This window comes from Zalophus californianus, chromosome 1, assembly GCF_009762305.2.
Source record: "Zalophus californianus isolate mZalCal1 chromosome 1, mZalCal1.pri.v2, whole genome shotgun sequence".
Classification (NCBI taxonomy): domain Eukaryota; kingdom Metazoa; phylum Chordata; class Mammalia; order Carnivora; family Otariidae; genus Zalophus; species Zalophus californianus.
Window position 1 is genome coordinate 122,756,447 of NC_045595.1, and position 12,233 is coordinate 122,768,679.

Genomic DNA, 12,233 nt, shown 5'->3' on the forward strand with positions numbered 1-12,233 from the left:
CGCCCAGAGTCTGTGTGTGGGGAGGAATGGGGATGGAGGCTCGGAGGCCAAGGCTGAAGTAAGTGAGGGCCCGGGCTCCTCCCATCTCCAGTTTGAAGTCCTGATTTTCTTCTTGTCGTGGGTGGGTGGGATAGAGGGTGCATGGACACATGCATACAGACACCAAGATAGCACAAGGAAGGGACCACTTCCGGACAGAAGGTAACCCAGTCCCGGAGCTACATTTTATGGCCAAATATGAAAAAACCATCAGGACGGTCCTGAAAGGATGTAGTACTTACAGATACATATGCTGTCAGGCAGATGACCAGGGAGGCGGTGATAGCATAAGGGATGGACGTGTTTGGATTCTTGGCTTCCTCTCCGGTGGTGGCAATGATGTCAAAGCCAATGAAAGCATAGAAACACGTGGCTGCTCCTTGCAGCACCTGGTGGGACAATGGCATTTCTCAGACTCAGAGTGTCCGAGCGGCACAAGGGCCTAACATGTGGTACTCACAACTGCCCAGTGCCTGGCGACATTCCTGAGCAGCAGAGGGAGGAACATGGCGGAACTTGGGCTCAGCGTTTGGTTCTGATCTCCAGTACTTTCTAGCTGTGTGACCCTGGGCAATTCCCTCATGTGTAAAATGGAGGTAAGGAGAATTTCGACCAAATGAAAACTGGGTTGTTCAACACATTCAAATCATTTTTGGAAATAAGTGGGGTTGTAAGCAAATCAGTAAGTTGGCTATCCCTATGTCTTGGGGGAACTCATTAAACTTTCTGTGCTTCATTTTCATTCAGTGGTTCTCATCCACAACCAGGGGCTGTATGACCTCCCTTAGGGGATGTTTGGAAATGTGAGGAGTTACTTGTGATGGTCACGGAGACATGGGGCATGCGCTTTCAGCATTTAGTGTATGGGGCTCAAATACTTCTGCACAAAAAGTTGTCCTGCCCAAATTACCATTAGTGCCCCTAATAGATCATCTCTGTGGTAACTTCTAGATCTGAAATGATATAAAAGATGTTCAGATCTTCGGAACTCCCAATTTCACGTCAGTGAAGTCCTTCATTTCGGGGAATGGAGGTTCACAGGTTTGGAAACATGCTTGTTTTCAGTTGTCTATTACCCTATTGTCTTTCATGGGAAGACAGGTAGAGACAGTTGGATTTTTCTGCTCCTTTGGAGGCTTGAGTGACTTTGTTAGGCTTTATAGGCAGGAGAAGATGTGTGCTACAAGGCAGTGTAGGGCTGTGGAGGTGGTATCCAGTGACATCTGCTGGATGTCTGTCGGACAGGAGCTTGCATGGCTCCAGGAGTGGTTGGGACATGATAAGTCAAGATGTCAGTGAGACTCTTCCTTGAGGAGTGTGTTACTTTCTTCCAAAGAATCAACTAAAGCTTCCCCACCTTAGCATTCTCAGTGTCAGCTGAAAGTAAAAAGTGTGCCTCTTCGAATGCTTGGGGAATGTCCTTTTAGGGGAGGGTGAGAGAGCTTTTTCTAGACTTGTGTGTAGAGGGTGAGGGGCCTTGGCAGTATGCAAGCTCTAGCCAGGGGTCCAGGAATGAGCTTCATTGTGTCCCCTTTTCTCCACATACAGCTTATAAATGATGAAATTCAATACACGTTCCAAGCAGATAACCTGTGCTCAAATTTTCACTCCTAAACTTTCCCACTGGTTTTTCAATTAGTAGAGATAAAATACTAAGTACTGGAATGTACGAGGTACATTAAAAACTGAAGATCTCACACCTCAAATCGAGTTTTGCTCACTTGTAAGATGACTTGGTCATTTCTACAGTCTCTCCCATTAAGATTCTAAAGTTTCAGTTCCCCAATTGGGGGTTCTTAACCTGGGTCCATTTAACTCAGGGGGTCTATGAATTTTTCTGGGAAGAGATTACATCTTTATCTTTCCTAACCTCTGACTGAACATTAGCATTTCTTTTAATGACGAATGCAGGTAATGAACAGTACCTGTGACTTTGTCACCAATAGCGATCGGATATTTTTTCCATAATAGATTGTTGCAGAGTTGTTGAAATATCACTTGTGCTTGTTGCTACTTCCAAATTATGATAGTTATTTGACATAGATATCAATATTTAAAACACTATTAAAGAAACACATTGCTATTATATCACAATTTAAAAATATTTTATAACTATATTTTAAAATATTTGATTTCTTTTGAATTCCTATGAATTAGGTTATTCATTTATAAACACGATTCTTAGAAGGGGTTCAGAGTCTTCATCAGACTGCCAAGGAGCACATAGCACAAAACAATAGAAGAACTCCTGGTCTATTCTAATAACTCGGGGAGAAAGAACTTCTCAAACAAGCAGTTGTCGGAGGGCTACTTTCTGGGAGGGGCATTAACTCCCACTTTCACTTCAGTGAAGTCCTTTCATTTCAGGGAATGGAAAATGTTTGGGCCTCCAGTCAAGGAGAGAAAACAGATCTCACTTCATTGTGCATGGAGGTTCACAGGTTTGGAAATGTGCTTATTTTCAGTTGTCTAGAACATGTTTTTGTTCTTTAAGGGTGAATAGATGCTGGGATTGCAGACTCCCTAAACTTCCCCCATCAAGGAAAGCCTTGCTGTAAAACAGCTTCTAGAAAACAGGTTCTGCTTTCTCTTCCTATAACATCCTTCTTCCCTTACACATACACGCACGTGCACACACACACACCTCCTGTGAATCATACGGATCTGTTATGACAATCAGTCTGATGATGTATCACTCCCACTTAGGGTGTCCCAGGGAGACAGTGTTATGCCTATTTCGTGTGGTGAGTTCTGGATGGGAAGTTCATAGATAGCCAACCCTCACGGCTGAGAAAGGGGGGAGGGGTGGAAGTGTCTTAAATAAGAACTTTGGGGCACGTCTACACTAGAACAAGATGAGAGGTCTGTAAGTCATGCTGTGTGAGGAATCACTGGGGACCAGGGATGTGTAACTTGAAGAAAAGAAGACTCAGCGGAAGACATGGAAGACACCTTCCACAATTTTGATGTACTGACCATGAAGCAGTTGGAGGAGAAGTATACTGTGGGCTCCAGAGGGAATGGCAAAGCCATACAGAGGGCGGGGGTAAGAGGGGCGAGCATTGGATTTGGTTGGTAGAGCAGGTTCTGTAGACTGTTGAACTTAGGGTGGCTCTGTCACATACAGGCTTGGTGACCTAGAACAAGTTCCTAACCTCTTGGAACCTCATTTTCTTAAATGGAGATGAAAATAATATTTAATTCATAGTGTGGTTACAAGGATTAAATGACATAATATAGTGAACTGCAGTCATAGACTACAGTAGGTGCTTACTACATATTAGCTCTTACCAGTGGTATTTTTTATTACTATTTTAAGTTTTCTAGAACAGATGAAACCCAAAGGCATAAACAAATTCCTCCTCCTCCTTGTTTCTTTTTTTAGAACTGGACACATATTTTATTACCTGCTCCCTTCTGCCAGGCACTGTGCTTTGTGATATGGATACAGTCATGAGCAAAAGTATTCTGAGCTTAACCCCCTGGGGCTTGGAGTCTAAAGGACATTGCAAGATCCAAAATACAACCTTGACTGTAGTAATAAACTGAACAAGATTAATAGCTGTCTGTATAATTTGTAAGGCACAAATGCTACTATTTTCCAAACAACTGAAAAAATAGATGGCAATTACTGATGATTGTGTGATATCAAAATATTGACTATGGTCAAGTTGGGAATAGAGACAAAAAGTTTGCAAAGAGAATGTCTGTTAACCAAATTTGCTATGTAGAACTAGAAAGCCATTATGGTTGAAGGACGACTGGACAGATCAAAGGTAGGACACTTAGAGGTTCCACTGCATTAGGTAGTAAACAGAATTTAACTCAGATGGTTTAAATGAAATGATTTCAGTGAAGCCCACTAGCTAAGTCCAACAGGGAGCAACCAGTGAGGGGCTTTCTGGAGCATAGAACAGAGAGTGGATAATGGATCTGGGGCGGGGGGCAAATAGAAAAAAACCCAGCATACCTGCCAAGATCAAACAGATCCTGATCTAACAAGATATAGATCAAATAAACAGATTATCAAAGAGAAGATAATAAAATTAGCAAATAAGGTCACCTTTTTACTTAAGTTAGTTTGAATGAGTTTTTCTTCCTTGCAAGCAAGGATTGATGAGGGACCTGATTGATGAACACAAAAGAGCCAGGAAATGAACCTGTGTATGCATGTGTCTCTACCCTAATGACCACTAAAACTACTTTCCACTTTGCTCTATCCAGACCTCAGATTTGGCCACAGGGATTTGTGGTTAGGATTCTCTTCCATGTATGAAAGAATGTGTATGTACTTAGGAGTGAGCATCGGTGAATGAAATTGGTGGATGAAGTGTGTGTATATGTGTGTCTCTAGGTTCATTGGTACTTTATCGTAACTTTTAAAATTGACTTTTTAATTTGATGACATAAGCAGAAATAGTTTCCCAAAGTAATCCTGGTGTGGTGGCTCACGTGGGTGATCCAGATCAGCCCATCCCTCTATAGAGCTTTAGTGGGGAAGCAGCACGTGCCTCAGTTGCGGGAGGGCTGGCTGCAGCTTATTTAGTTGTCAAAAGCAACGTCATGAGTGGCATGCTATTCAGGGTGTGAAGTCCCTAAAAGCTAGCCCCCTATGTGTTACTGGTATTCTTGAGGCAGCTCTCCATATTCTGCCTTGGCCAGTCTGCCAGATGCCTAGGAGCTAATTAGGCAACTTTATATAATTCACTCCCAAGGTAACAAGACAAAATTCCAACTTTAATAGCATTTTCTACCACCCTCATGCTCCACAGCTATTAGCAGCCTGTCCACAGTGGCAGTAGAATGTGCTAATAGGTTCCAGCAAATGAATTAAAATATGGAGAAGATGAAAAACAACTTTCCCTTTGTTTGGAGGCAGTCAGCATTCCCCACAAATCCTTGTTATGGACCATTTTCCTGGGAGCTATTTGTGCAGGTAGAGTGTCTTATTTGGTTAAAGAAAAACCATAAGATAGCATCAAGAACAAATAACATACAGGGAATACACATCCAACAATGTTCAGGGGCCGAGGAACTATAGAGGGAAGCAGGGGTTCAGCTGAAGGCCAGCAGTTACTTGATCTAGAGAAAAATGTTTGTTGTTCTTAAGCTCTTCCAGACCAAAGAAGCATTTGACCCAGAACCTGTAAGTGAGTAAACTATTGCTTAAGCTATTTTCTTTGGAATGATGTGGTTGGAGCAGGGAAAGAGTAAGCTTATGAAGGGTCCATGGCCAGAGGACAGATTGTTCATTATTAACCCCTTCAAAGTACTTGAGAATTGTGTTTCAAGTCATGTAATGGTATCCTTATAAACCATCTCCTACACAATGATCTTCTCCAACCCATCCTACCCGAAGTGGATTAGAACTCTGAACTAGGCCCCTTGTGTCAGGGGTAGGGGTCAGGTTTTCCCTAAGGAGAAGACCATACAGCTGCCAAGTAGGCCCAATCACTTTTGTTGACAATTATTAGGTAAGAGAGTAGGGAGTGTGTTTATTAACTTGGTGGATGACATGTTCATGAGAGGGTGTCAGACCTTAAAAATTAGGATCCATATTCAAAGTGGCCTTGCTAGGGGTGCCTGGGTGGCTCAGTTGGTAGAGCATGAAACTCTTGATCTTGGGGTCATGAGTTCAAGCCCCATGTTGGGCATAGAGCTTACTTAAAAACCAAACCAAACCAAACCAAACCAAAAACAAAGTGGTCTTGCTGGACTGGAAAAGTGACCAGAAAACAAAGTTGAGAAAGAACAGGTCCAGGCCAGTTTGCTAGGGAGGATATGTACTATGCAGAAACCCAAGGCCAGGCAGATAGGAAAGAGGATGAGTCAGCACCATCCTCAAACTGGGCTGTCCTTTGTGCTCAGCTGATGCTTTTAGTCACAGCCACTAGAACACATATTTGAATTTCCTACAGGGATAATGAATTTGCAGTGAAAAATGCAAAATCCCAGCCAAACCTTTTTGGCAGCCAGTGACAAACCTACTCAAGACATAGGGTTGGGTTGGGTTGATGAGGCCAAAGGTGCAAAAAGAGACATTTGGTCTCATCCAAACCAGGTCCAGGGGGTAGTGGAGTACATAAGGGGACTTTGACTCAACCAGGACTGGGATTGAATTTCAGCTCTATTACAATCTAGATCAGTAACTTTAAATTTTCTCAACTTAAGATATTTTGATGTAGAAGTAGAGATCAGGGCTGTTGTGAAGATTACATGAAAAGTGCCTATGAAAGAGTGTGTCACAAAGAAAATCCTAAGTTAAGAATGGCATCCTTCCTTTCTTTTTTTTATGCCTGACTTCTGGTCTTCTTTCCTTGCTACAAAAGCTAGTGAGAACTTGGGTGTATAAATGGGAACCCCTAAGGCTGGCTCGATTAGTTCCTTCCTCCATGCGGTGGATTTCTGACTATCTCGAAAAGGGATATGGGGTCCTTGAGTGGGAAGAGGAGACCCCCAGAGAGACTAAAGACCCCAGAACAAAGACCAAGGGACAGGTTCAAAGACTGGTTTATCTTCTTCAGCATGGGCAAAGGGTATTTGCACAGAAGAGATTAACTGCTTCCAGTCTTTACGTGGGGCCTAGACTGTAATGTGTGCCATGTGGGTGAGCTCTTAGATTTTTGAAAATTAGACATGAACTGAGTACTTACAAAATGTTTTCAAACTGTTTTGCTATGATGTCTTAGTAAACAATGTACTTTGGCCTGGGCTGGTTTACAGGGCCATCTGAAGGTAAGAAAAGAGGCTAGACCATGTCCTAATGCTCCTCCTAGCTCTAAGACTCTGACTTTGTGAAAGCTTAAAAGGAAATGAGAACATAATATGTTAGATTAGTTATCTTATTACATTTTTTTAAGAAAGCTCAGAAACAAGGGGCGATCATGCACAAGTTAGACCATGCAATCGAAAATGCTTTGGAGTCACATAGACCCGACTAGGAATTTCAGTCCTGGCACTGACCAGCTAAGTGACTCCAGCTAAGTGACTCCAGCCTCTCTGAGCCTTGGATTCTCCATCTGTTAAGTTGGGCACAGCAGCACCTGCTTTAAGGTTTTGTTATAAGAGTGAAATAATATTTGTAGAGCACAATGCCAGGCACCTAACAGGCAGTCGATAAACTCTAACTCCTCCCTCCTGTAAGTACCAGTATTGCTAACCACCCAGTGTGTACCAAAAAATCATCCAAGATGTTATTCTTTTTGGCAAACATTAGGTGCAATTAATTGTCCCAGTTGATGAATGAGAAAATCTGAAAGCACGGAAGTTAGCTGTTGGCCAAAGTCTTAACACTAAGTCCATGACCCCAAAACTTCTCAGACTGTGAAAAAAATGGTGAGAACGTTTTCGTGTGCTAGGATGAAAATGCAGTTGAATTCCAGAAAAACACTTCTTTCTTTGCCACTCTTGTAATTTGTTGTTTCCTTTATTTGATAGGGAAGGAACGATTTGTATTGTAAGAAAATGTCGACTCGGGGACCCAGAATGGGGTCAACAGTGTTTCTTTGTCTCTTCTGGTTTTGACCAGTTTCAGGATTTGTGCATTTCAAGGAGGGACGAACTTTGCGGTACTGTGGAATTCTTACAGATAAGCAGAAGACTAGAAATCTTGGCTTAAATTGCTCTCTTGCTTATTTCTTTTCATTGAACAGTATGGCACGGCTCAGAATAGACACGAGTTATTTTGAGTGTTTTCCAAGAGAGATTTCTGGTCCCTGGACATCTTGGAGGAAAACCAGTCTAAGCAAGAGTTTTTTACAAAAGCAAATCTGGTGGAGTCCCGGACTTGCTCTCTACCAGGGCTAGGCCTCCCTTGACCTCAGTTTCTTCACCTGCTAGATGAGGGGTAGAAGCAGGTGATTTCTAAGATCTCTTCCAGCTCAAAATTCTCTGATTTATGTTCTACTATTTTCAAGAAAGGAATAGGTAGTTGAATTTTACCAATGAATTCATCAAGTAGGCATTTTTCATCATACCAGAAAAAGGATCCAGGCATAATTTAGAACTCCTTGTCAGTATAAAGACTTTGTCCTCTGATCGTCCCAATTTTTTTTTTTTTTTTTTTTTTTTTTTTTTTTTTTTTTTTTAGTGTAAACCTCACCACCCAGATCGGGGGATGAGATCTGAAAATGTCCTTTTAGTCCAGCCTACTCTTTGGCCAACTCCCGTACCACACCAGGTGGACTTCGCTGCCATGAACCATGCCACTAGAATGGGATTTACGGCCAGCCCTCACTGTGCCCTCTCAGCTGCACCCAGACCTCAGTGGGGCTCTCTACATTGGGTCAAACATTGGGATTAAATTTAAAAACTATTGTTTCCCTAGTTCTATACCCAGGCAACACTCATCCCTTAACCTACCTACCCTCTCTTCTGACTCCTTTACTGCCTTGTCTGTTTAAGGTGATCTGTCTCTCTGAAAATACTCTAGAGGGATTCTCTAGGACCACGCTCTTCAAATACAGGCTTTGGAGTCAGATAGTCCTGGCTTTGGGTTTTGACTCTGCCACTTATAGTGTGTATTTAATAGCGAGTCCCCTGACCTCTCTGAGTGTGAATTTTTCATCTGTAAGACCACAATGTAAAATATCTTCCTTTCAAGGTTATTAGGACACTTAAGTATTACATGGAGAGCACTTCGCATAAGATTAGGCATATTTCGGATGACCAAAACATCAAATCTATTATGGTTACTTGTATAAAATAGGGTCTCAATAAAAGTTTGTGAAACAAGTAAAAAAAATGATATAGGAACCTCTTTTTCAGAGCATTCCAATTAAATTCAGATAAAAAGTGATGAAAAAGATGCCATGAAGATTATGGGACAGAGCAGCATTTTTTGAAACTATGTCTCAGACTAGCCACAGGATGGAAGGCAGAATGTGCAATAGTCTTACGAGGCTTTAGAGATAAACTCACCCCTGACCAGCCATGGGGCAAAAACTGGCCCTCAGCCCAGTATTTCCCACTGATGAAGAAGAGGCCTGCGATCATGATGAACACCCATACTGCCAGGTTCAGTACGTTGAGGATGTTGTTGAAGCCCACGGAATTCTTTACCCCCAGCGCAACAATAATGGTGACGATGATCGCAATCACTAGAGCCAGAAGGTCAGGGTATGATTCTTCACCTTTCCCTAGAGGGCAAAGATACGAGTTAATATTGTCCAGAGGGAAAAAAGGGCCATGTAAACTCCTAGCACCCTGTCGGGCATTTGCACTCAGCTCTGGCAAGGGTGATCAGTTTGTCATGGAGGGAGGAGAAGCAAGTGTGTGCGGGCATGCTTGTCCACATGTGCGCTTGTGTGCAAGTGTGTGTATGTGTGTGCACGTGTGACTACACTGTGGTCCACAAGTGTCTATTGGCAAATGGGAAGGTTTTGGTATATAGGTAAGAAGACCTGATATCCTGGACCCAAAATTGTGCGACATGACATGACAATGACAACACGGCCTATGGAACCGTGGCATAGAACACTTGAAGTCAGATCTGTCCTGAGACAGTCTTGGTGTATATATGGATTTAACATGTTATTTCAAAACTGGTTTATCTTCACTATTGTTCACTTTATAGTCCATAAATTTTCCATTCCATTCCAGCAATCTTTTCATTTTTAGAAAGTTTTAAAATGTGTATCTTTGAAAGCTATTGGAAGAGGGGTGTTCTTTGCATTTATGTGTATGTGGTTGCAGAGAAAAGAAGCAGTGAACACACCCCACCTATTTGGCTTGGTCTGTTGGCCAGTGGACTCCTGCCCTCTATAGAGGGGAAAAGGCACTGCCTCAGCTGTCAGGCTCCTGAATTTCAGCTGTACTTTTGCCCATGATCAACTGTGTAGCCTTGGGCAAATGCCTCAGTTCCCTGGACCTCATCTGTAAAGTGAAGGGTTTGCACTACCTGATTTTGGAGGCCTTTTCGGACCTAAAAACTTCGTGAAATCAGTATACTGTGGAGATGTGGTCTTCATACTTTTTAATCTTCTCATGGTATCAGGATGCTCAACAATTTTTATCAATTCTTCTGAGATAGGGACACCAAAGTCACATGAGTAGCACACAGCCATGGAAGTTGTACTTGGAAGTTCTGTGGCAAGACCCCCAAGCTTCCTCAACTATAGTGTGGTTCCCATGAATATGAGAGGGTAAAGTCAGACGTCAGGATGGAAAGCAGGAGCAAGCGATGGATGGAGCTCCTGGTATTTGTTACATGAAGTTCTGGTTATTTAGTATTTACCCAGTTATATTACCCCTCCTTGACTTCTGCTAGACTGGAATCCATTTTGTCCCTTTTAAAAGTATATTTTGTCATTTAAAAATTAACACATGCTTATTTGTGAAAATTTAAAAAAATCTGATGAAACCACTGGAGAAGTTCATTACAGTTATTTTTCCTGCATTGGTTTTATTTTTATATAGTTATAAACATGATGCATATACAATTTGTATCCTTTGTCACATGACATTACATCAAAAACATATTCCATGTTATTACAACAGTCTTCCCAATCATCCTTTTAAAGCTTTAAAGCTACATAATATGCTCCCACAATTTACGTAATCATTTGCTCCACTGTAGAATACTTAGGCTGCTTCTAATTTTTTTATTATAAATAAGGCTGTGATGAATATTTTTTCATATAAAGCTTTTATGGAAATTAGGATGATTTCCTTAGGATAGATTCACAAGAGGACTACTTTGCAAAAAAAAAAAAAAGAGACATATTTAAGGCTTTTGATACATTTTGTCAAATTGAATCCTGAAAGGGGAGCCCATTTATTTGTTGGAGTAAGAGGATATGGCAGTCTCACCCAGGCCGTTGAGGGTTCCCACGCTGTCCACCATCCAGTGGCTGATGGTGTGGTTTGCTAAGGAGTCGAACATGCTGCTCAGAGCACTGGCACCAGCTGCAGTGCCAATCAGGTACTCCAGGATCAGGTTCCAGCCAATGAAAAACGCCACAAATTCCCCGACAGTGACGTAGCTGTAGGTGTAGGCTGACCCCGTGGTCTTGGGGACGCGGACTCCGAACTCTGCATAGCAGACACCTGCGTGGGACAAGCACACATGGGTGGTGGACTTCAGGAGAGGAGCTAACCTCTTCACCAAGATGTTTAACCATCTTGGGTACAAAATACTGGGAATCTCTGCAATCTTAGAACAAACACATGAAATTTTATATATATGAATAAATTCAAGGCCAATTCTAACGTCTTGCAACGTCAGTTCTGAAAAACTTTTAACCTGAATGCCTGCGAAGGCAATCAAAATGGATTCTAACAAACTATTGGAAACTGCTTTTTATTTAGAAACATTCCTATTTGCTGTATATGTCTCTGTGATGTTCCTTAGGTGTCAGAGATCCTGAATGAACGTGGGCCTAGGTCATTATGACCCCCACACTTAATGGCTACATTAGGTTAACATTCTTCTCTTTCATTTTTAAATATTATGGATGGAGCTCCTCATTTGAGAATGAGAGTTCAAGCGATCTGTGAAGATTTTGTACTATATATGGGAGGTGGGGTTGATAAAACATGCAAATGTAAATAAGTGACTAAGTTTTTAACAGGAAATTTAATATGTGGAAAAGACAATTTAATGAATACTTATAGAATGCCCACTATGTGCTTGGCAGGGTGCTAAGTGCTGGGAATAAAAAAGGCAAGTGAGACATGACCCTGACCTCAAGGGAAGGTATACCAAAAGATCAGTGTCCATCATAGGCTGCATAAACTCAATAATGCAGAGATATATAGGAACAGAGAAAGTAGAGAGGAGAGACGTGCATCAGCTGGTTTTGAGGTATATGGAGGAATTAACTGGGCAAAGAAGGTGGACCATGAAGCAAAGACATGGTGAGTAGGCAGTCTGAAGTATTTGGGTGGAGGGAAGTGTGCATGAGGGGACTGGGGGCAGAAAGCCTGGAGAGGTAAGTAGAAGCCATGTATTTTCCAAAGTGGGTCAAAACCCACTTCCACGAGAATCATTTATTAAATCATAATTTCAGGGATGAGGACCAAGAATCTGCATTTTCACAAGCTCTCCACTTATAATTGAAAAACACTAGTATATTCCCTCATTCTTTGATGGGATTATAGATCAAATTAGAAAGAGACTGGGAATATGCCAAACTTCTGGGAGTTGGGAGCATTTCCTACGTCATGCTGGGGACTCTGGGTCTGAGGCCAGTGGG

The 12,233-nt window shown here is 42.0% G+C and overlaps 1 protein-coding gene across 2 annotated transcripts in view; it reads right to left on the bottom strand.

Annotated features, from left to right (window-relative positions):
* The window catches only part of SLC7A14 (solute carrier family 7 member 14), a 107,311-nt gene that overhangs the window by 18,290 nt on the left and 76,788 nt on the right, over positions 1 to 12,233 (bottom strand). For both annotated transcript variants that reach the window (XM_027584896.1, XM_027584897.1), the window contains 3 exons: positions 10,849 to 11,085; positions 8,959 to 9,176; positions 282 to 428 (listed from right to left, as the gene is read on the bottom strand). In XM_027584896.1, the coding sequence (XP_027440697.1) occupies positions 282 to 428; positions 8,959 to 9,176; positions 10,849 to 11,085 (602 nt within the window). The remainder of the gene's footprint in view (positions 1 to 281; positions 429 to 8,958; positions 9,177 to 10,848; positions 11,086 to 12,233) is intronic.